The sequence below is a fragment of the Convolutriloba macropyga genome, chromosome 3, assembly GCF_964194025.1.
Source record: "Convolutriloba macropyga chromosome 3, txConMacr16.3, whole genome shotgun sequence".
In the NCBI taxonomy this organism is placed as follows: domain Eukaryota; kingdom Metazoa; phylum Xenacoelomorpha; order Acoela; family Convolutidae; genus Convolutriloba; species Convolutriloba macropyga.
This window is the reverse complement of record NC_134470.1, coordinates 2,865,352-2,891,852: the sequence shown is the minus strand read 5'-3', so window position 1 is coordinate 2,891,852 and position 26,501 is coordinate 2,865,352. Positions and strand designations below refer to the sequence as shown.

General features: G+C 36.6%; 1 protein-coding gene across 2 annotated transcripts in view; it reads left to right on the top strand.

Moving 5' to 3' along the window:
- LOC142335873 (uncharacterized) overlaps positions 1-24,851 on the top strand; it is a 67,518-nt gene extending 42,667 nt beyond the window's left edge. For both annotated transcript variants that reach the window (XM_075384220.1, XM_075384219.1), the window contains 2 exons: positions 20,143-20,479; positions 23,356-24,851. In XM_075384220.1, coding sequence (XP_075240335.1) covers positions 20,143-20,479; positions 23,356-24,601 — 1,583 coding nt within the window. In that variant the 3' untranslated portion in view covers positions 24,602-24,851. The remainder of the gene's footprint in view (positions 1-20,142; positions 20,480-23,355) is intronic.
- The last annotated feature ends 1,650 nt before the right edge of the window (positions 24,852-26,501 follow it).

Below are 26,501 nucleotides of genomic sequence, written 5' to 3'. Positions count from 1 at the left end.
GTCATAGTAATCTAAACCATAGTGTTCATACGGATATAATGTTTTAGTTTTACATCCATATATCTTTGCCATTTGATCTAGAGGCGTAGCTAAGAAGTTATAACTATCTAAGAATTTAAGACGACCGATGCTAAACATCTTAGACTTATCAGCTGCTAGAGGTATGCTATCCACTTCTCTTTTATCATTATTCTGTTTAAAGAGTTCACTATACAGTAGATTGAAATCATAACCACTACCATAATGGAATATTATAGAATTGAAGTTTTGTTGTTTTTATCTTAGATTACATATTTTACATGCCGGTCCTCTATTTTTACCAGTTTCATGACAGTGATCTCTTACTTTATTAATACAGGGTTTTTTACAATTATGACAAGTGTTACTGGCTTCATGATATAGTTTATGTTCTTTATGAAATATCATCTTGTCATTGCGCTTGATATTATTCTCTGTTTCTATTTCTAATAAATCTCTAGCAAATGTTTTGATACAGTCCAAACTATAGTAGTTGTTGAAATTACCTAGCCTGATGTAACCCACACTTATAGGTATATTTTCAGCTATTTCATATTTACAATTATTAGTTGTGACATCAATGACGCAACATTCTATATCGGCAGTTATAATATTTTTTCTTTTCTGACGTTGATGTTCGTTTATAAAAGTAATATGTTTTCTCCTAGGACAAACAATCTCTGCTTTGAAAGAGTGGCCACATACATGATTGTCGTATTTAATTTGAGAGTTCAAACCAATATTTACATCTATTACGATAATAGAATTTGTGTTGGCTCTTATTCGGTCTTTCTATCAAGGTTTCTATTGTTTTAATTAGAGCGCAGTGTTGCCCCCAAAATAATATTCTAACATCTTTTCTGTTAAAATCATCCACCGGTTTAAGCAATTCTACCTTACCATCACCGCAAGGTGGTTATATTCAAATATTAATATTATTTAATTTTTGTATTCATATAATATAGCCGAAGTCATCTTCATGTATTTCTCTTGGTACAATTAGTTTATTCTCATATTTATTTTCACGCGTTGCATGATGCAGGGCGGGATGTAGCAGTAATAGTTAGTTGCAAGCAATTGTATTTGGAATTGCGTTTTTTTAATATTGATTCAGAGTTTTTGAGATCGGGGGTCAAATCTTTATAACTACCAATAGATGCTTTAGCTGGTTCAATCTTTATCTGAATACTTCTTAATCCGAGGAACTCAAAGTCATAGCCATAGTCTTCTTATAATTTTTTTTCAAAGCTTAGCCATTGTATGAAGTCAACGTAATTATATATTGCGTTATTTTTATTATAGTCGATGATGAACAAAATTTTTGTGATCTTAAGTTCTTCTTTTGTTCTCTTTTTGTAATCACACTCTGCTGTGATCTTATATTTAAAACTTTAAACTTTTCTATACTGGTAGCAACTTTTAATTTCTTCTAAAGAATTATTAACAGCATCATCTATATCTTCAATGTAGTTTCCAAATTTATCGATGATATAAAACTCTCTCATATTCTGGCTAGACTTTTTGTCAAAGTGTTCTGTGTTTTCTAGATACTTACGACTATGGCTATGTGAATGAGTAGTTAGAGTTATTTTATTTCTAAATTTTTCATTGCGTTCTTCACATCTAAACTTAATTCAAGAGTAGATGTTGTCTTTGGATTTAGCTTTAGCTTGAGGGGGCAATGTTGAAGACACTTTGGTTTTAATAATATCTTTGGTGTTATCTTTAGGCTTACTCTCAGTTTTAGCAATAGTTTTAATTTTAGACTCGCTCTCAGTTTTAGGCTTACTCTTAGTTTTATTAATAGTTTAGGGGAGGGCAAGCCTTTATGTCTGATATAGAATATTCTTCTTCAGAGTCATACACCCTGTCCATGGAGGAGCATGGGCGAAGCCCCATAGTTTCATCTCCCATTTCCTTTCTCGCTCTGTTTAAGAGCTCACCACATAAATTGTGTTTGATAATTTGTTTCCTTGTTTCAAAGGCCAAATCACAAATATCACAAAAGATTACGCTTTTTGCATTAGAAATCTCTATTTTTTAAGAACAAAAATTCATTTTTTAAAAATATATAAATTGAAAATGTCTAAATCAGTAAATTGTGATAGTTGTAAAGATAAATCTTGGGGTAGGTGTGGTGATAAACGTTTAGATAGTTTATTTGAGTGTTATATCTGTAGGGGCCACTTTAAGAAAAGGGATTTTAATAGTCATATGGATATGCATTATAATGATCCGAATCTATATATAACATGTACAATGTGTAAAGTAAATCAACATATTAGCGGGTTTAAATTTAAAAATTTTACGTGTAGACTATGTGTTTATGTTCATAGATATAGATATACGCGAACTAAAGACAGATTCAAGAAATATGCTGTAGGATTTAATATAAAAGTTTAAATTTCAGCTGGTTTTGTGCAGATTATCAACGAAGTGGCTTATCAGATCCGCGAATTGGCTTCGCAGATTAATTTCGCAAGTTACAATGAAAAAAACACTAATCACTGTGTTTCCACCAATCTCAGTGTTTTTGACTGTATACGCATCACTGTTTGTCCCATATACAGTCTCACAGCCGGAACCTTCTTTTTTAAGAACTGTGAAATTGGTTTTATTATCTCACTTAGTTTCATAGCAATTCATCAAAATCGGGGGACGTTCACTGGTAACAGTGAGGAATGAACCCCAAACCTTCTGTTTGCTAAAGCAATTTAAGTCGACTCAATGATTTAACCACTACGCCAAGTGAGACAGAAAGTTTTAGTTTTTGATTTATTTAAATATTGATTAGGGAGCATGTGAAAATTTTTACTTTTTAATATTTTTTTCAATTTTTGTTCAAGTTTTTTTCGCAAGTTGGTTTACGTGCTTTTTACACGGTCTCTATAGTTACACTAGTACCTGGGATACGTCCACCGGAGTCGGTTGGGATGGCGAAGCATGACCGAAGGTCTATAGAACCCGAACTATCCGTCTGATAATGAATAATTACCAGCTTAACTCTGTACTAGTGGATTGCACTAAGTGAGACAGGAAATGATAGATTCTGAGGGAATATAAAGGGGAAATATAGTGGACAAAACAAAGGGAAATAAAGTAATGTATGTATGGCTGCCTTTAGTAGTGGATAAAACAGGGCTACCAGTGGACAGATCGATTTGACCCATTTCCCCGAATTCGTGAAGGGGAATGGGCCAAATTGGGCTGGTGGCTTATACCCCTGTTTTATCCACTACTTGCTGTTCACCACACCTTGACTTTTAGCTGGGTTAATTTTTCTTTTTTTGTCCAAGAAAATCGGACTAAATTTTCGTTCAATCCAATAGTTTTGGGATGTTTTAATTGTCCATACATTTTTATGCTATATGTCCGTATTTGATGCTTTTTGGGACAATAATCGGGAACTCGAGAATACTGATTTTTGCAACATTTACTTGTTTTCCAGTTTCCCAAATGCGGACTAATCATCCTCAGTTCGCCCGATAAGATTCCAGAAAAAAGTCTCGAAAATCCTGGCAAGAATTTTTTTTTGTTTCTCGGCTTTTGTAGCGAGGAATATTAAAATTCCAGGGTTTCATCACGCCAGGAACATGCCATGCGGGAATTTAATCTATCACACCCTATCTTACAATATCATCGGTAAGTTTCCCGGCAAGATCCCCGAATTGTTACGACTTGTATCCCGGATCTTTGCTGGGTACAATCTGGGATTTTATTAAGTTTTCCGGTATTCAGCCCAGTGCGACTCTGTTTATTTACCCTGAAACAGTTTTAAGCGCTCTGCTTTCAACTATTGTCAACTCAATTAATCAGGCCATAGCTCTCACCAAATTTTGGTGCGAATTGTGATCTCAGATTCAGCCGAGACATCCGCGCCTAATCAAATATTGTTGAGATTTTTTGTAACGAGCTTGTTTGGCTCTTGATCGCTGACTCTTGATCAAACGCTAGCCTGATTTATGCAGGATTCATGCCTATGAACTCCGATCAGACCGTGGCACACCGGGTCTTTCCAAATTATACCCACCATTATGGTATGTTTACCGTGATGAGGGTTACTACACGTTATGTGACCACTACGGTGGGGGCTACAATGCGAAAGACCCAGCACATCAACATCAACTCTGATCAGATGCTCAAGGCACTATTATCAAGATTTTTGTCCGGTAATAGCTCTCCTAGATATCATTATTTGAGTTGCACCCCACATCCCATGTGATTTCAATCAATATCTTTATGGGTGGCGTTTCAAATGGACAACACCAAAATTTTGAATCAAATAGAAGGCAAAAATAACTAATACAAGCAAACTCTTAAAATGCTCAGATAATTTAGTCCGAATTGACGGGGCGGTTGCTCCCGGATTTTATCACACATTGCGTTAGAAGCATTGTAGCAGTAGAAATACTGAATGTACATCTCCAACCAATCAGAGACTGAGAAGACACTATTCTCTTTTATATAGAGAGAACTGAACTAACTATAGTCAGTCTATTAGAGTAGTTGCACGATGTGTATACCTCTGACTCCGGTGTTAACCCTTTTATACATCGTTATAATTGAAGTACACCTTAAGAGTTTTACTGAGTTGGTTAGTTTGAGAGATATAGGTAAGCCTACCTCGAGCGCAGAAATAAGTAGCCCTAGCTCTTTATCCTTTAAGGCTGTAAAAGGAGTCCGCATCGGGACTGCCTTAACTGGTGCGACCAGTGAGCTAACAAACCCAAACCGTAAAAAGAACTCACACAAAGCACACTATTTTCTCTTGAGAACAAAACTTAGAAATAGACTACATAGTTTTCTACCTTTTCTTTACCCAAAATTCCGGAAAAAGGGGAACACAAACCCAACAAAAACAAAATTATTAACATTACAACACAAATACTAAAAAAATGAACCACCACGTTGATCAACCTTCTTCAAATATCCCAACACACTCTGACGAATTACAATTAGGTAATCTTACACAAAAGAGCAAGTGTCTCACACGCGACATTTTACCTTTTGAGAGTAAACACTATCAACACCAAGATTAATTAAATATACTTTTAAGCACAGCAAAACAATTCAAATACCACTATTTTGGAGCAGAGCAACAGCTTCTTCTCTCTTTACCAGAAAAGCATTATAAGTCTCACGAACTGTTTTTCTTTCACAATTAATTGAAATCTATGGAGCTCCACTCTCAAAGGGCTCAATTTTTTTATTTGTGATCCTCTCACCGACACTTATATTTCTCTCATATATGATACTTTGTTTAGCCCACTATCATATACAATAATTGAATTCCTTAACGCAGTTTGGTTAGAAATACAAACTTTAGATAGAGGGGTGTATTTAGAAATTGCTCTTTCGAGCTTCTTAAACGTTTAGCATCTACACTTAATGCTGCTGCTTCACAATCACGAAAAAAAGCGTAAACAAAATCGCTCGACAAGAAGTCGAAGCTTTCACTCATCTTCTTAAAACATACACAAAGTCTGTAAAAGACGCAGATCTAAACGACGAAGAGATTCTCGATTCTCTTAGACTTTTATCCTTGTATATTCGCGGATTTTGGAAAAATCTTATATAAGACACATTTTTCCAGCTACAAAGCCAAAAGCTGAAAAATTTCTCACCATTTTTACCTAAATTACCAGAAACACTACATTATCTTCATGACCCAAACTGGTTCCCACAAAACTTCATATCTATTCCGGAAGTAACGTCTGAAACTATTTAAAAATTGTCTATCAATCATCATATTAATGAAATGAAAAATTATAAGGCAAAAACTCAACTATATACTTGTACAAACATTCCCAAAAATACAAATATCTCTCTTGAAATATCACCGATACAAAAAATGGATACTATAGTCCGTTCACAACCTGCAGACACTTGAGTTAACGAAACTAGGAACTCCACATTATTAGATGATTGAACGCCCATTTCATCACACAAAGTTAATAAATTACTTGATCTCGAAGATCAAGGACAAAATACCACTCGAAATATTATTATTACTACTGCTAATGGAACCCTTACTAGCACAAATGTTTAACAAAATCAACAACACAGCCAACCTGTGAACTCGACTGAATTCACACAGAATTCAGATCCATTAACTACAACTCTACCCACTTTACCAAATGTAAACACACCTTTACCACGTCTACAAATACAGAACTGTGTACATTTTAAGACTGAATCTATTATATTTAATAATTCAACTCAAACAACACCAACACCTTATCAAAACATTCAAATTACTCCACAACAATTAATGAATTAAGTTCGACAACTCAATTCACACAACAAACAACAAATAACAAATGCCCCAACTCCTCATTATCTATAGCCGGCGTCTACACAAACCCTGTCACCTGTAGTTCTCAGCAAGACACAAATGATGTACCCTTATTTAGGAGGTTCAGTACCCATGCAGCACTCTATAAGACCGTTTGACTGTGCCGACCCTACTTATTTGACGGAAGATTTTTTAAGTGATATCACAGCAAATAAGGTAATTACAGCAAGACCAGAACAGACTGATTCACCATTTCATGAAGCTTGGATCCTGAAACGAATCGCCATGATACAAACGGCCCTAAATGGCCCAGTACAGCAATGGTACTCACATTTATCACTAGAAATAAGAAAAGAACTGGCAAGCGTCTTGCCGTGAATTTCAAAAGACATTCGATAATCAGCAATCGCAAAAACAAGCAAAACTGTTACTGGAAAGCATAACACGTGCTTCCGGTGAACAAATAAAAACTTTAGCGCTTAGCATTGAAAAAATGACGAGAAAAACATATATTAATAACGCTCCAAATTTGCGTGATGCAGAAATGAATGACGCACTTTTTTAAGCACTTGATCCACAATTAGCCAGAATAGCTAGAATGTAGCCAGAAAAGGTTACAAATCACAAATCCACGGCATTGGAACCACAGCGCCCTTTTGCACAATTAGTAGAAAAAATACTTTAAGAAGATATCACAAGAACACACATAGATTACACAAAGTAAACACGAAAGATAGACACAAATTAAACACGCATCCTATCCTTTCTTCTCCAATCAACAATCTCTCTCTAGAAATTGATCATCTCAAAGCTGATGGCATACGTTTGATGGAACAGAATATTGCACACGGGACCAATGTGGTACGTCACAAGTACTCAAAAGATCCAATTTTGAAAAGGAAGCCACTCTTCATAAAATTTTGTAAAAAATGTTCTTGTTCGGGACACAGCATTTCTATATGGTCTGATAAAAGATACACAAAACCACTTGAAAAATCTAGTTATCAGAAACAAACTTTCAATCAGGCGATGAAAGGTAATCAAAACCATTCAAACAAACAAGCCACATCAAACAACATACCATATCTAACTACCGTTTTCTTATCGCTCTAGAAGCAGCAGTAGAAAACACCGTGATAATTCAAGACATAGAGGTCCAAATAAATTCTCACATACAAACTCAAAACCTTATTGCGGCAATAGGAATTTTAAACTACCGAGTAAAAACGGTTCACAATACCCAAGACCCTCCAACTTTCAAAACAAAACTAATTATAACAGTTAAATACATACTCAAAAAAATTTAGACCACAAATTACTCATTATAATAAAGATGCAATTTTTTCACGACCACCATTCTCAGGTAATTGACTTCACAATGTAAAAAACTACTTCAACTCATTTTTAGACCAAGAACAAACAGACGGCACAACGTCTAACACAGAAAATACAGAAACAAAAAATGTCTCAGAAGAAAAACGTCTAGAACAACAATTCAATGCTCTTAGAATTAAATCAGGATACCCAAGACAAATGTTTTCACTACCAAGAAAAAGGTAACACTCTCACAGAAGAATAAATTCTTTCTACATCATGTAAAAGCAATATTTGGGTATTGCCATTAACAATATATACACTACAATCACCTGATCATACAAAAACAGTTTCCCCACCGAAACTAGAAACTGATTTTCTACTAGATTCAGGTGCCACGCTGTGTCTCTTAAATAACGATACTTGGATTGGAATCAAAGAATACCACAAATTACAACTAAATGCATCAATATTTGTTCTCTCAACAGCAAAAAATTCTATATTACAATCGAATGGCACAATAAAGCTTACTCTCTATCCCGATGTAACAGAAAACATAACTCTCAGAAATACTTCCTTTACACTCACTTTTCATGTTTCAAACACAAAATTCAACATCCTAGGAACACTTTTATTAGAATAATATGTCGATTCGATTAAATGTTTATCTCAAACACTAGAGATTCTATGACTTTTCAACAAAGTCACCCCCCATACTATTCACGGTCATTTCCTGTTTTTGGTGATCAATCGCTATATTTTCAGCCCTTTGATTACAGAATTTTAAATTATTCTTTAACTGCATATGAATGTAAAAACAAATATGCGAACGGCACTATTCTTTATGCGTCTGATTTTTCATTTACACCAATCCACAAAAAAATATTTTTCTCTATAATGTATATTACCAATCTTGAATATCCTTATCAATGATTTATCCAAATAGTAATCCAAAATCCCTTAAATCATCCACTAACACTTGGAAAAGGACTAATTGGATAGGCACAACAAGATGTTTCACTCAATTATCTACAAACAACAAAAAATCGCATTAATGAGTTCAGAGAATTCATGGATGCTTATATTTCAAACTATCTTTTACACGGCACAACAGAAACACTTAAAAAAACTTTAATGTGTAAACCTCACTTAACAACAAGAACTTGAATATAGTTCACAATAAAAAAGTTTCATATCCCATTTGATGTCTCAATATTCACAGAATCTAATCAAGATGTTCTCGCAGTGTTTTATTTTGAACACACAAAATTAACACAACCACAGTTTGAACAATTAGAACAACTTCTCACACAATATAAGCAATGTTACGCTACGTCTAAATTCGATGTAGGTAAAACCAAAGTGGAACAAAACCTACCCTTAAAAGCAACATCGGTATTTAAGAAACAGAGAGCAAACCGCATTACTCTTCAATTTCAAGACCGAGTACAACGCTTAATCAATATTTTAACACACTTCACTACCATAGCACCTGTAAACACAAACTCACCTCGGGAAACGCTTTCATTAACCCATTAATTATTCTTAAAAAAGGAGAATTACTAAAACTCGTTTTCGATGCTCGCCAACTGAACACAATGATTGACGAAACAAAATGCAGCTGGCCCATAGAACCAATCCAAATAAAACTAACACGTATTAAAGGACCAAACGTTTCTCTAGCTAACATCAAAAGCGCATATAACCAGATGCCACTAGATAAACCATCACAAAGACTCACATATGTTGTCATAGCAGGACAGCAAAACTGTCACAAAAATAAAACTATTACATATCTTGATGATGTTTCCATACAAGACCTTACAACAGACACAATGTTACAAACACATGGTTTCCCAAACTCCCAAACCTGCATGGTTTGGACGGAAGGAAATAACTTTTCATTTCACGATTTCTTGAATGTTCACTGACGACAACAACACAAGACGAACACCGTGTTAAAACTGTTGAAATCCCCAATTCTATAACATTTTTTATGACACATTCAAACTATACAGTGTCACTATGCTGTATCAAAAAAATATATTAACACAGTAACTACAGACACTACTGTAGAATCACCAAACTTTCCAATATATTTACAGAATAAAGGTAACTATTTTAAAGTACAACTCGAAAATAGTCATGACCTTCCTGTCTCGTATCACGAATTAAAAACCAAGGCACAACCTTTAGAGCATTTGCAACAACACAAAATACAACAATTTAAACAAAATTGCTCATTGTTAGAAACCTATCCTTTTGTACAACACACGGATGTCACTCTGAAGACAAATAAAACAGAACAATTTACACAGTCTAATCATAATGCAAATTATGCCAAGTTCATAAACACCATTAAATTCTCACTCGCAGCACTGGACAATTTTATAACTAAATCTCCAGAAATTTATAATTGTTTTTACAATGAACAAACAGTAATAAACGATACACTTCTATTTGAAACACAACAACAGGACCCAGTTATTAGACAAATTCTGCTCTGGAAGAAATACAAAAATCCCCCCCCTCTTCACTACCTATCGGAGCAAACAAAGGTTATTACATTACTATCGACGTCTCCAAGACTTAAGCATAAATCAAACAAATCATCTCCTTAGCAAGAAACCACTTCATCAAAAATTTCTTTACCTCTCTCTCTCTCTCTCTCTCTCTCTCTCTCTCTCTCCTTATAACAATATTTTAAATTGCACATTCTCACGATCTTTCAGGCCATCCCTGTCGTGAAAAAACATATGCTGCAGTAACAGAAAACTAGTACTTCCCGAATATTAAAACAAGGGTCGCAATACTTACACAAGATTGCTTGAATTGCCAAACGAGCAAGTCCATGCCAAACCTCCTCATGGCTCCACAATAGCCATTTTTTTAAGTTTCAACATAATTTAATCACCGTATCACAAATGGACATAAAAAATCCAAACTATCCGTCTTCGGATGGACATTCCTATGTCTATGTTATCGTACACGCCTTCACAAATTACGTTGTTCTTCACCCTTCTGCCGAAACTGATGCAGCAAATGCACTCACTGTGTTATTAGACCACTGGATTGTCAAATTCGGGATACTCCATACTTTAGTAACAGATAATGGAAATGAATACATCAACGAAGAATTTACACAGCTTTGCCGCACATATAATGTACAAATTAAATGACAAACGCCATACGCACCATTGTGTAATTGACTCGTTGAGAATAGTAATCGTGAGCTGAACACCTTTGTTGCACAGTTCAGACTCACAAGACGACACACGGTAACAGAACGTAAAAACAATTCCTTTCGCATTCAATTCAAAAGTCAGAGCCAATATGAATTTATCACCATATGAATTTGTATTTGGTCAGAAACCAAAAAAGTCAATAAAGTTTAATCCGTCCTCTATTACAGATAGCTTTGGAATTTGTAAACCTTCGCCCAATTCACCCTGTAGTTCCTTCCCAAACATACACACACTGACCATCATTCACAAATTTAAAAATACAGAAAGGAGCCTTTGCACATTGGTTTCTCAATCGTGAAAGGATACACTCAGAAGTTTATAACGAATTTCACAACTATTTATGCCAGAATAAACATTAACGCACGTTCATAAATTGCCGTTTCGGAACGGCACAACCATTTAAAATCAACACTTATTTTTTAATTGAAAACAAAGCCACACAAATAAGAATATCAAAAAAGATCCAACCACAAAAAACTGGACCTTACAAAAATAATTGACAACCCCACATTGGTTACTTAAAAACTAGAAGATTTCTCTGGTAAACAAAAAACTCGTCATAGAAGTAATATTCTACCATATTACTCGAAAAAACTCTTCGTTCAAGAACAAATGAAGAAATATTTTTTGAACAATTCTTTCTTACGACTCCATCCTAAAAAAACGCCCATCACAATATCAAAAACTTTTTCTTTCAGTCTAGACAACCCAGACATGCCATCCAAAAATGAACCTTCTTCCCCACCACCTTGTAGTTTGCCTGAAATACCCAAAAGTCACTCGGAAAACTACAAAAAAGACAGTAGTCTTAGACGTCAACCGATGAAAGACTATAGAGTCTTCATACCACAATCAAAAATTTCGGCCTCAAGAATGATGCACATTTAAATCTTCTACACACCACTTTTATCATACACAAAGTCAGTCTTCTCGCATTAGTTAGCCGAACACAAATCAGCATAACACACAAAACACCTAGTAAATACAGATCCCATAAAAAACACAATTCCCTCGTTCTCTTATACGAGAGGGATAATTCGGATAGTTCTTGCACCCCTCTCCCCCCTAAAACAATTACTGTCAGTGGGAAAAATAATCAAGCTCTTAAGTATAGTAAACAAAGCACACAGACTCTCTTTTCACCTGCTACCCTAGCAGAACCACAAAACCCCCTCCACCAGGAAATGAAAGTAAAGGGATTACAGGCAATTCCCCACATAAATAATAAAAAGGAAATTAACTAAAAATTAAATTAACAATCGGCTCGGTCTGGGAAGAATTCCCCAACCTCATTTATTTACCAAGATATGATTCGGTAACTTTTTCTTCCCCAAATAAAAAATTTTTTTCTTCCCCAAATATTTGCTTCTCTTCTCTCTCTTCTTCAATCAAACTCACCCTACACTCTCTTAACTTCACTTTCATAACAAAGGTTTCTCTTTTCACTCTTCTATTCTCATTTTCACTAAGAAAAAATTTCATTTTTCTCTAAGTCTTCAAATTTGATTTCATTCTCTTTTCTCTCTAAATATAAGAACTCTCTCACAGTACAGTTCCTAAAATTAACTTTTCTAACAGCTATCACAGCAATCCAAAACCGAGCTCCAAGAAGCATTCCTTCAACTGCTAACAAAAACCACAACCACAATTCAACTCTGCACTTTAAATCTTACAGTACTGAAAGATCACTTCAACTACTATCAAGATCAGGTATGCAAATCACTTCACAGCACATACTTAAAGTATTATTTAAACGAACACCATACGCTGACACTTTTCGTTGTATTCAGAATTTCAAACCTAAACATATCCGTTTTCAAGATATTTTTTTATAATCTAGACCACATCTTATATTCACAAACTTGTTGTGAATTGGTTTTCTATATTCGATACTTTAATAACGAACATTTTGCTCTTTTCCATCTCCCAATTTTTCCACCTCAAGCGACACCTAAATTGTCTGAATTTCTTCATACAGAGATTGTATACACTATTAATCTTTACGCTATCCCAGCTTCATACGATGTAAAATTTATCAATGAAATTCTTGGATTGGATGAACAATAACTCCAAATCGCAAAAGACCAACTCACAAAGTGAAACTCTTTATCCATATATTATCATTTGAAAGGAAAGATTATACAACCGCAGAATAGATAACAGTTTTTATCTGCTGACTTTTTAGATCTCTACTATCTCCACAATGTCATCCCACCAAAATCACCCCTCGCAGCAATCCGAGTTAGTATATCTACTTTAAATCTTTAAATATTTGTTGTTCCAACTTCCACTGACTGTAAAATTTTTTATTGTGATAATTGCCTCACTTTAGGCCATAGATTAACATCCCAATTGCGTCTTCTGGTCAACAACCAATTACTGATACAAGTGCTCCCCCGTCTCCGAAGAATCCACCCCAAGAAAGTCATCATTTAAACTCTTTAATAAGAAATCACAAGCACAAGAAACCGAAGAACACCCCTACTCAGTCATTACTACTGCCAGATCTGCAGATAGACCTCGTCCTACTGGACACTCCCCCCAATTTACACTACAATCAGTAATTTCATATCCACCTATCAAAGTCAAGCGCAAGTACACCAAACGCAAGCACAACAACAACAATAACACCAAATAAGCACACAGACTTTATTGCCATTTTCAGGCTTTATTGCTAATACAAAACTTCAAACACCAACTATTATACCTGCTCAACCACAAGGTCCACAACTTGAATTAATTCACTATTCAAAGACAGTACAATTCTCCACTCAACCTATAAACTTTGCAAAAACAGATAAAACCAAAAATTTTGAATTGCCAAAGCCAATTCACACTGTTTCAACTATAAACAATATACCAGAAAATACTACTCTTATCTCAGACACCTCTTTTTCCGATCCACTTAGTTGTCAATTTTCTTCACTTACTCCATCACAAATTGCGAGTAATCCCTTTAAACCACCACAAAGACCCGTAACTAATAGTTTTTAAGGTAATCCACCTATAATCACATTGAGTTCAAACTCGCCTACACCAGATTCAGACCGACACTCTCACCGTTGTATCGGAAAAAAACCTGATACTACTAGAACTTATCCAACCATACCATTAAAACTTGACTCAAACTTTCTTGTTCCCCCTCCAGCCCTTTTTGGAGATCATAATAACGGTGAACTACATAATTGGGCTAAACAGATAATTTCTAAATCATACAAAACCACATCAGTACAAAACAAAGAGCACACAAATTACCTAAACATTCTAAAATTACATTTCAGTTGAAATTTTAGTTGAACAAGTTAAACTGATTTTTCACCCACAAGCCGCTGCACCACCTATTTTTTGAGAAATCCCATCGCCTTTTATCTGCCAAGAAATCCACTCAAAATTTGACAGATACATAAAAAAACGGCAGGAGATTTTGTATTTTTCAATCCTTACTCATACTTTCTTACACATGTCCATTACAAATATAATTCTCTTATTACCCTATTTATTCTATTTACAACAACTTCCAATAAAACGATGCCTTAAAGTGAGATCAGCACAATATATCCACACCTAAATCAGGCGTACAGATCTCGTGTTTACCCACTATGATTGCTCCCCAAAGCGTATCCCAAATATGCAGTATTTTAAACTCAATAAAATTGGAGATTGTAAGATCAAACCAGCTCTTTTTCAAATCTTCCCCGCTCAAGTACAAATTTTGGAACAATTCAAGTACGCGCCTACGCCATACACGCTAAACTTAGCACAAAGAAAGCTTTTGTCACAAAAACTCACTCAACAGAGGCTTCCGGTTTGATCACGATAATTGGAATGTTAACAATATGGAAAGAATTTTCTTTCCCACAGAAAATGAGGCTTGCACGCGTTGGTCTCATTAGTAAACAACACTACCACCCACAGAAAATTCAATTTTGTGTACTCGATGGTCCACGCTGGCAAGCTACTATTGAAGCCAAACAAGGCCGTTTTCAACTCGATTACTATAGACCCTTCGCTTTCCAACACGGAAGCATGATTTATAATCCACGGGTTCATGAATAGATCCCTAATGCTACAGTAAAACCGCCTGGCTATTTGTCCAGGTAAAAATCTTGATAACGAACATCATGTCATGCATACACTAGGATGGTCACTTCAATTAGATAACATCACGCTTAGTTTTGATGTGAAATCAGAAAGTATTTTCTACGGCAAAACCCGTATTAAATGCGACTTTGAACAAAACTACTGCCCTCTAAATCACGCTATTAAAGCAACAGTTATTTGGGAACCCGACCATTACTGTAGTATTTTTGATGTTGGTAGATTATATGCACATGAGATCAAATTTCAAAAACGCTATTTTATTGATGTACTCGAAAATAATGAAACTAATTTTGGTCACAAACGCAGTGCACACATGTACACTAGTCGTTTCCAAAAACACCTTTATGATGAATCCGTACTTTCTCTTTTTGAGGTTCTCGCAATACCTCTTTATAAATGCAACGACGATCGCCCATATTATGCTACAGAAAATCAAGAAATTTTGGTTCAATACCGAGAAGGTTTGAACTTTGTAACAGGTAAAGGATCAGCTGAATTTAAAGATGTACACTTAACTATACCCAATGGAGCACCCTCAACCGCACCATAAACTTAAGCTGATATTTGCAATGGACATGTCATCCCACAAGAATCACCTTTTTATCGTAAATCTGAAAAGTACGAACTTTTTAGAAAACAAAACTGGTTTGGTGCTGTACACGCAGATATACAGATTGATGCAAAACTCGACTATATGATTAGACGAGTCTTATTAGGAATGGACCACACGAGTCTATCTATTTACGAAAAACTTTGCAATTTAGACCGAGATCTTGAACAAACTGCATTTGTCCTCTTAACCCAAAAATTTCCACTCGTAGGATACGTCATCACAAGACAGCGACACATATTCGCTACACTTAAAAGTTCAAACTTAATTTCCCCTCTTTCAATGTAAAGTTGTTTTATCACCTCTTTATGCATAGAAAATCAATGTTTTGAACGAATTCCTCTATTCTACCAAAACAAACTACAGTTTGTAGACCAAGTCACACGTGAGACCTTCCCCTGGTCTATTAAAGCACCATGTAAATCAGATAACTTTGATCAACAAATTTCACTAAATTTCGATTGCGACGAGTCATACCGCTTAACGCCTTATCCAATTAAAGCGCGAATCACCAACAGAACTTTCACGCCTGTCGAATTTGAAAACCGCTTCACGCACTCATATTTTACAGCACAACAACTAGGCTTTTATAGTCAACACGACTGGACTAGGTCCATCGATAAAATGTTTTTAACCAAATATTATACGCCGCCGAGAAAATTGAGGTAACACAAGCTGTAAACTTTGCAGATCATGCAAATCATGCACAATTACAAGCACAATTCTCACAATTACAAAGCGAACACAACAACTATTTTAACAAACTCTTTATTAACGGGAAAAAATCTACACTCCGACGTCTCAATTAGCGTAATTTAATCAACGGCAACCATTTAAAAGAATGACTCATCGCAATCTTTGGATACCACAGGCACTTTTTAAAAGAAATAGATAATATTTGGACTGTATTTAATTTCTTACATTGCCTTTTTAGACTCTTTTGAATCGCATTGAATGCCTATAATCTCAAAGCACTTTTAGGCCCTATTATAATGTTAGCCAAAATCATCACCTCTGGATTCTTTGGCGTATTGTCGCAAACTATATTCCATGTATTTCAATCTGATTCTTCTCACTACAAATCACCCTCCCCTAAAAAATTACAAAAACACCCGTTGCAAGTAACACTCCTCACTCTAAAACTGAATTGAATCTATTACACAGAAAGTTTGAAAACTTCTATAAGAAATTTTCTTCTCCTGCACACAATAACTCAGTTCTTCTGACCTACCACTAAGTCTTACCACTAGAGTCACAAAAGAAATTTGACTTCCATTCCCTACACTTACATTCTTTTCATCCAAATAAACGTAAAAGCTCACGTGGTATTTCACTTTCTAGAGACTCTTTCGACGATGATCCTGACTAGCAGGAAATCCCAGAAAAACTCATTTTATGTTTACCTAGCACTTGTATTTAACAAGTTTCTTGTTTTAGCGACTCCACAGCAGTCACAACCACAGCACAAGAAGGAGGCTCACAAAATCCTCCCAATGTCGACCCTACGGCATACGACCTCATCATGCTGGAGGTCGAGAAAATCTTGCCCTCACCACTCACCCCGTTGGTGCTGCCTCACCCAATACCAGAACCAGTATGCGAGATGCAGACACCAGCCCTCTTCACGATGGCTCAATCCTCGCCACAGTCTGTTGACACAGCAAATTATGCGCGGTTGAACCCACTGCCTTCACCCGCCAATTCTTCCTCATCTTCAGGTGAAATCCACCTGTATAGCCAGAAAGACACGAGTTCACCCTTAGTTCCTGTAGGACCACCAAGCTCGTCACAAGAGGTGCTCTTTCAGGAAGACAACCAGGTGCCACAGCCACCTCTGATATTCGAAACAACCACACAAACAGCGATCCCCATATCACAACCACCACCCCAGCCTACGAGTATCCACTCTTGGGCTGATGAGGTTGCCACAGCGGAGCAGTCAGGCCGCTCTACGGCAGAAATAGTAGTCCCTAATTGGGCGTATTCTGGTAGAATTTGTGGATCCCGACCACGATCACAGCCACTGGTATACCCTCCACCATTGATGCCTGCTTCGGTCACACTACGTCCGCACGTACCTTTCCCACGGTATGGTCCAACCATTTCACCTCTCCGACCAGAGCCATTTTTCCCACAACCACCCCCTACGATCGACCAACGTCGACGGATAATTATCCGTGCACTGACCTTTCACCCAGAAGATTTCCACAAGCCACAGCACATGAAATCTATCCTGTGCGCCCATCTCCGATCCAGGCTACGCAATCGCCTGCTCGACACACAGCAAGCCCCCCACGAGGCTCACATAAGTCATCATCTTGTGATAGAGGAAATCCTTTTGCTCCCACACAAGGGATCTTTCACCGATCTTCTGGACCCGATTTTCGTTTTCATCAGTTCACAAATCTTCTCGGCATTAACACAGTCCAAGGTGTCCGTGTCCCCGAGCGGATCAACTACACGTCCACACCGCCACAACACAGTCTTAAGCCCACGGCCAGTTCCTGCTCTCTTGGACAATTGGAAAACGAGTATGTCCAACAAGGTCGGGATAGAGACCTCCCACTAGAGCGTCTACACTTTCCAATCAACCACCGCTTCACGGAACGTTTCTGGCACAAGTCCAAATACTTCTTCGCCCGCGCGGACCGCCAGAACAATTACTTGAACTCGCGATATCGCCCCCTATTGTATTCACCAGAAATGCGATCCCTTCTATCTTGAGTTTTTTTTACATCTTACACAGATGGATGTAAATAACCAGACACACAAAGTCAACAGAGTGGAAATGTTACACACTATCCACAACTATTTATTCGTCCAACACCACTACCACAGGACAAAGCCACTCATCCACATGGTTTTGCGTCTCCAATATGCTAACACAAAGCTCACTTCACGCTACTACATGAATTATAGTTATATAATTCAACCGAAAAATTGTGAAGGCGCTCTTTGCAATTTCGATCCTGTAAAGAACTGTTTCCTGTTCTCACCACTCTACGTGAAGACCAACCGTCCGATACTCGTCCCGATTGAGTATCACCAGTGTGTAGAGCTAGGAGCCACAAAGTTTATGCATGGTCACACTGTCAACCTCCTCTACAGGGACTGGTTGACAGACAAGTTGGATAACCGGCAGCCCTCAGAAGAAGAAACACAAATCTTCAACCATTTTTTCGCGATGCAGCCACAATGCAGGGTCAACTTCTTCCCCCGTGCCCTAACAGCTTGCCTGGCACGTGATCAAGAGTTCTTGGAATTCTTCTGGGACCCTGACAATCGGGCTCCGGACTTCGAGTTCGAATATTGGACATAGGCCACAGCCCTACAATATCGGGCTCACAGACCCTCCAAAATTAAAGACTCACAGATCGTCCAAACACACTTGAAACTTTTATTTTTTTATATAGATTATTTCTTTTCTATAATCCTTTCTTCTTTGCCACAATTGAAGATTAGGATCAGTTCCTGTCTCCTTCTTCCAGGTCGGGACTTACTAAGCAATCATTAAGTTTCACTATCAAATTTAATAGAGAAAGTAGCTCACACAGGAGCTAAAAGATGGTTTTGCACCAAATGGTAAGCTGGTAAACCCGACTGGTTCAAACTGTGTACCAGATGGAGACAAACAGAAATCTCCTTGTGCAAACCAGACAGAGACCACAGACTACAAGCGATCCTCCAACTGGTATAAATCTTCACCACATGACAGTGAAAGCAGTTGGGTACTCTAGCAGGACTGACGTTACTGGCCAGCACACCCTGTAACTGTCACCCTCACTGGTTCTACAATCAGACCAACCCTTCACTGACGACACTAGTCACTACTTCACTGACAGGGACTCCAGACGTCGGCACAAGTCACAACTCTACTTCAGAGATGACACAACTGTTCACCCCACCTTTCAACGAGGATGACACATCCAGCGTATTTCTGCTACAGTTCAAAAATTCGGATTTAAAACTCTTAACCCCGGATGGATGTAGCAGTAGAAATACTGGATGTACACCTCCAACCAATCATAGACTGAGAAAAAACTATTCTCTTTTATATGGAGACAACTCCACTAACTATAGTCAGTCTATTAGAGTAGTTGCACGATGTGCATACCTCTAACTGCGGTGTTAACCCTTTTATACATCGTTATAATTGAAGTATATCTTCAGTGTTTTACTGAGTCGGTTAGTCTGAGAGATATAGGTAAGCCTACTTTGAGCGCAAAAATAAGTAGCTCTAGCTCGCTGAATACCTTAAGGCTGTAAAAGGAGCCCACATCGGTTCTGCCTTAGCATGGCCATGGGCAGTGGTCTGAAATTTTGGCATGATAATGTCCTGCGTATTTATAACTGATTGAATCGGCATTTTTTTACATTTTATGTGTTTCAACTTAAACCAGATTATTTGGCCGATCAAATTTTAGCTTTCGGCTCTGATGCTGACTTTTCTCATTCGGCTCTGTGCCTATTCAGCTCTAATAGCTCCGATTCGTCGTTCTGTTCATCGGCAGGCAGCATTCGTGCACAAGATCATTTCTACCTGTGATGTCTGAATTTAGAACGACTTTGCTTTATCGACCTGAGTCGAGAGGCACTTACAGAGGCGCGAAACGAGCCAAAAAGAGCCGGACAAAAAATGGGATTGATAATTGACGAGTGCTCAATTACGGAAGATCACCAGATTAAAGCAACTGATGGTCAGGACATTGCGGATTTGTTTCCCTACTTTGACCTAGTCTGCTTGACCTTGACAGTGTGTGGACAGATGGAGTGTGTTCCAGGCCATTATAACAATAACAGACCTCTGGGTTTCCAGAGATATGTCTTGACTGTTGGGTATCGAAGCAGCAGTACAATACTGCATTTCTGCTCCAAAATGCTCCACACAGCCACCTGGTTTGTCTCGAAATATTTTTTTCGCATATAATCTATATATTATTTTTGTGGGGGGGGGGGGGGATAATTTATTTGTCGAATTTACTTGTGGAATGAAAAAGTTGCGCAAAAGATTTGATATTTTTGACAGTCTTGATCCAACTTGAGATTTTTGAGTAACAATTTTGAGATTTGATAAGAAAACGATTGAGCTTCTTTCCTAAAGAAAAAATATCATTCTGCTGTAAAAGCACCTGAAATTCCAGCTTTTTTCGCTTCGTAAGTTTAATAATAAGTAAACTTAACAAAAAAGCGAATTTAAAATCGTTTTCATCATTTATAGATCAGCAATTTTGAGTTAGTTTTTTATTGGAATTTATCAATTTAAAGAAGCAGAAATTCTATTTTCTCTTGCAATAAAATCACAAACAATCAATTCTCCCATCTTAGTGTTCAATAGAACGTTTTCATGCTGAAGAATAAAAAAAGTTTAAATTTGTAATCTTTTTATGCTATGCCAACTAAATACTTGATGGCACCTGGCTCCAAATTTCTACGCAATCGTGTTAAAACCAAAGCTCATTTTGATATATTGGCTTTATCTAAACTACATAGTACAAGAGTTCTTCTAAAAATTTGGACAAAAAACACGTAAATTTCGTCATATTTGTCTCACTTGAAACATATCAGAAAGAAAATTTATTAATGACACGACATATACGTTATATAAGAGTGTGATGGCAGTACTCTTCTTTCTTGCGAAAAGATCATAACTATCAAACTTTTTTTGAAGAACTCATAGCTTTATTCTGCCGAATAATTTGTCATTTGGACGTTAAGAACATTTTTCCTCAATTTTTTGAAAAAAAATTAGCAGCAAACGAAAAATTTGATAGCACTTAAAGACAAAAAAAGGAAGACTTGCATTTAAAGAAATGAGCTTTTTGTGGAAAATATTGCCGTTTCATTGCCGTTCTTGGCAGTTCACTTCTCTAAAACCTGATAATTTGTTTTGGTTTCATTAAAATTAAACAGATTTTCGAAAAAATGGAGGAAAAGAAAGAATTTTGCTTAATCTTATCGAGAAGCAATTAATATTCCTTCACTGTGAGAAAAGATCTGATAATGTGTTCAAAACTATGACAATATTTACTTATTGGAACAAAATATTTGCGAGAAGTTTTTCAAAAAAAAGTAATGAGTCAGCACAATCTAGGAGACGTACAACTGTGTAAAAAAACAATTTGGCGATTGTTGTAAGAAAATAACGATAATAAAAAAAGTCACTTTAGACCAGCGGCATTTCAAAGATTATTTGGCACAGCCGTGGGGATTGTAATGGTGAATATCGAAATCGTTATCTGCAATTTGTAGCTCATATAAAAGCCAATGATGACAATTACGACAACTTAGTCCATTGGGGGTGGATTTTGAAAAGTGACTCAAAAACTGCTCAACATGCCTCAAAACAGTTTAAAATTTAAAAATCAAAATCTCAATAAAAGAAGTCGAACAATAAAACTACTATATAGAGTTGACCAGGGAATTCAAATACATTTTACGGAATGTTAAAACAGAAAATTCTAAGAGAGTACATGATGTTACTGCTAGATACACATTCAAAATGCGCAGATACGAAATTACTCAAAAACACGCGAAACAAAATTGCAAATATCTTTATTAAAAAATATGGTTAACCCAACGACAATGAAAAGAAAGACGTAACCCAAATTAATACTGACCCCGAAAACCGTGGATGAACCTGATGTTTGAATATGGTGGATTTTGAGGACTTCTGGAAGCGCTTTCTACATTTCTCTGTAGACAAGAACTGTCATCTTTGCTTAGATAATTGTTTTAACATTTTTTTAGATGTCACCTTCAGATGTCGCATCATTATCATAGCCATTAATTGCAGCTATGTGTTTATGTACGCACGTTCTGTAGGACAGATTCAGTGCGCTCATGTCCAGACTTTCATGGCTACAAGGTCAGTCAAAAAAATCATTAACTACACATGACTTACTGACTTTTGTACTTGAAATTATGATATTTTTCATTTCGTATATACAACCGCAAATTTCTTATATGATAGGTTACTAGGTTTTTTAAAAAATTTTATCTAATTTTTTTAAAAAAAAACGTTGCAGAATCTTTTTGGCGAAAATTGATGCACTCTGGCTTGTAAGGCATGAATTTTTTTGTCAAATTCAGCTGCTTTCTATAACTCAAGAAGTAAAGCTTTTTAAATACAAAGCAAACGACGGAGTGAAATTCTTTTCGCATTAGAAAGTTGCCATTTGAGTGGGTAGTCTGGAGTGCTATAACTCACCTGATAGGTATTAGTTTTTTACCACGGGTGGAAAAACGTAGTGCGTTCTTGTCCACACTTTTGTGCTTTTTTCGATTTTTACCGACTGTGTAATTTTGAATGCTCGAGGCCCCACATTTGTGCATTCATCTGCGATCTGGACATACTTGATTGTGTCTGGGGCCTCAACTGGGTAAAAGTTTTTTCTTAAGATGTGACAGGAGTCTTTCCCGTTATAGACCCCCGGAGAATATAGTGTATAACTTATAGCTCCACTATAATGAAATAAAACTACTATTTCTATCTTTATGGTGAAGTTTGGAATAAACTTACAAGATAAACATCAGACTTTTAAGTTCTTACAAGTTAAAAATCTGACGATTTGTAAGTTATTACAAGTTAAACATCAAACTTGCAAGTTCTTACTGACTTGTAAGTTCGTACAAGTTTACTATCCTTCGTAAGAAACTTTTAAGTTCTTGTAAATTAGCCATCCTGTCTCGACCTGGGGGGTCTCCAATGAGACCGAACCGACACAATCCATAAGTGATCACGCACAACTAACTGCTTTTTTTATTTTTTTTAGCAAGCATATTTGCGGAACAAGCATAGCCTCAATTTCGCCGAGGTCACCAATTGAGGGAACAATTAATCTCATTGTTGCAAAATCAACCGAGAAACGGAGTTCATTCATCGAGCGTTGGAGAGAACGGTACCCTGTCGATAAACGTTGCATAATTGTCTTCCGTGAACCCTCAGAAGAGAGTAATAATTGCGATATTACTGAAGTGAAAGATGAAGTGATATTCTTTCACACCCCAAAAGACGATTTTGCAAACCTGACTTTCTCAGGGTATGAACAAGATCACGTTCTAATTCTACTAGAAGCATCAATTTGTTCATCCTTACTTGGTCGACTGATCACCAACGGCCACGCTGAAGAATTGGACTTAAGCCCAGATGCAAAAAGGTTTGGGCAAATTCTTTTAAACGCCGCGACCCGAGCCAAGAAGACGCTCAGATTTATCATTCTTGATAATTTTGCCAGAATAAAGTTGAAAAAAGTGGTCGTTGACAAAATGTTGATAGTGGCGCCCGAGTACAGCAATCGAATGACGGACACGAGAATCGAAAGAGAAATTGAGAAGGATTGTGGAACTGTTTTACGCGTTGCCCTGCACCGGGAAGATTATGAATTGTTAAAGGAAGCTTTCAGGTGGAAAATTTTTGACGAAGATGACGAAAGTTATGAACTGACTCCATTGGAAAAGTTCACTGAGTATGTGCTTCCCGGCTGCGCAGGTCGAGAAAAAAGTAAAAAGTTTCTGGAAAATTTAACAGACTTGCTCAAGCAATACGGCATTGAGAGAGATTTGAATGTTGCGACGAGAGAAGGGTTTGGGAAATTGAAAGAATGGTATCAGAGTGTGTACAGTCGAGGTCTAGTTCACGTGATTGACTGGAGAATGAAACACGGTGTTCCGCAAGGTTCGCGAAAAAACTTGAAGTCACTTTACTATGCCATCTTGCTTGAAGCAGTTGTCAACGGCTCCGAAAGAGTTGTCATACATGCTTTTACAACGGCTTATCAATTCATCTTGGGGGGCAGGCCAGACTTGCACTTGGATGAACTAAGAGAGCTGACAGATTTGAAACACAAATTAGGGTACAATGATGAGCCCGAAAGCTTACTGTCTCTGGTTGCCAAAACGAACAAAAGCCCAAACGTTATGCGGTTTCTAATTCGTCAACTGAAGATCAATGACGACTTCAATCCCGAATCTAAAAAAAACTGCCAAATCTGTGAGACAATCAATGAAATGGTCAATTAAGTATCATGCATTTGAAATGATCGAGGCGATGACTGAACAAAACACAAACCAAAAATTTATGGAGTTAGGCGAAGAAACTTTGAAACGATTTGACCCCGAATCAATTCAAATGTTTGAAGAAAAATTGCACGAGTATAGCGAGTGGAAATTACAAAACTGACCAATCGCCACACTTGAACATGAAACTCAGTTTTAAATTAAATTTGAAGTGATATACACTATAGTACCCAAAAGCTACGTACACCTGAAGATGTTTTTAAAAAGCAATGCAAACATCAAACAATATAACAATATAACAATTTGTTCTCTAAAAACGAATCATTACACCTTTAGTTTTTTTGACCTCTAGTAGACGGTTTATATAGTTTTCATACAGGTTTCTCACGACGTTTGCGTCAATTTCAGATTTTGGAAAAACTCTAACAATTCCGTCGTTGGAGATGCGCACTCTTGTTTCGTCAGTAAAACCAACATTCTGTCAGAAAGAGAAAGGCTTCTTGAGCATATTGATACGCTATTTTGAACAAAAACACTTGCTTTTCTTCTTCAAACTGAACAAAGCGGATTAACCATCTTTTCTGTTTAAGCGGAGAAAGTGAGTATGAAATTTCTTTTAAAACTTCTATATTTCACACCTTTTTCACGCCTTTGCGCAAATCATGCTTATGAAGCACGAATCATGCTTTAAAGCAGAAATAATGCTGTACGTAGCTTTGTGGTACCATAGTGTAATAAAAAAGAAACTACCGTCTGTTTGATTAAGTTGTTTGTACAAAAATTAGTTGTTTTCTCTCCCTCTTTCAAAGATAACAATATGCAGTCGTATATTTTGCCTCTTATGAAAAGTTTTTGAATTGGTTTTAATTTTAAAGACTTGTAAAACCAATAATTAGAATACGCGAGCTAGTATCCAGGACAAATTGCAAATTCGTTCGTATTTTTTAAGAATAGAGATACTTTGTAAGGTAGGGAGCAGGACACAACTCAAAACATTGTATATTATTGTGAATAATTGCAGCTAATCGATTTATATTTTCTTAAATGAAAACAATAGAAGTTATTAAAGACTTCGTATTAAAGTGAGCTTATTCAATGTAAAAATTTATCAAAAATTTTGAAATTGCGTTTTCCAATCTGAGTTTTTTAGTGCTAAAAATTCGGGCGCTGAAATGGTTAATGTCGTTAACTTTTGTCACTTACTGCAGGACTTAACGTATGCAAATGGCCGATGTACTGAATGGGATCAATAAGGGACCAATAGAGACTTAGCAACTTATAAATTGTTAAAAATTTTAGGACAATTTGTACACAAGTAATTAATGCACATGACAACAATACAGGGATTTTGAAGTAACACAAAAAATGGGTTTTTCATTGCAAGTTTTTGACATTTTTGAGTTCTCGCAGATCAAGTTAAAATGGGTGTATTTCCAGCGACTTGATGCTGAACTATTTGAGCTGCCAGTGCGTTCACATCTGTTCCAGTTCCTCTGGTTTCCTTCAACAAGCTCAGCATTTTCCATACTCCGGATCATCATTGCTCCTTCGATGCCAGAGGACTCTCTTAGAATCAATGACACAGAATATTTCTTGGTGGTTCCACTTAGAAATGTAGAAAGAAGAGTTTTGCACACATGATGCACTCTAAAAAAGGTTCAGGTAAATTTACCTGAAAAAACACCTGAATCTACCTGAACAGTTCAGGTAGATTTATCTCACCTGAACCCTACCTGAACACACCTGAAATTTACCTGAAATTTACCTGAAAAATTCAGGTATCACTGTCTGAACTTTTACCTGAACTTACCTGAAATTTACCTGAAAAAAACACCTGAACTGTTCAGGTAATTTTTACCATTCAGGTTATTTTACCTGAATTTTACCTGAATTTTCTTTGGTA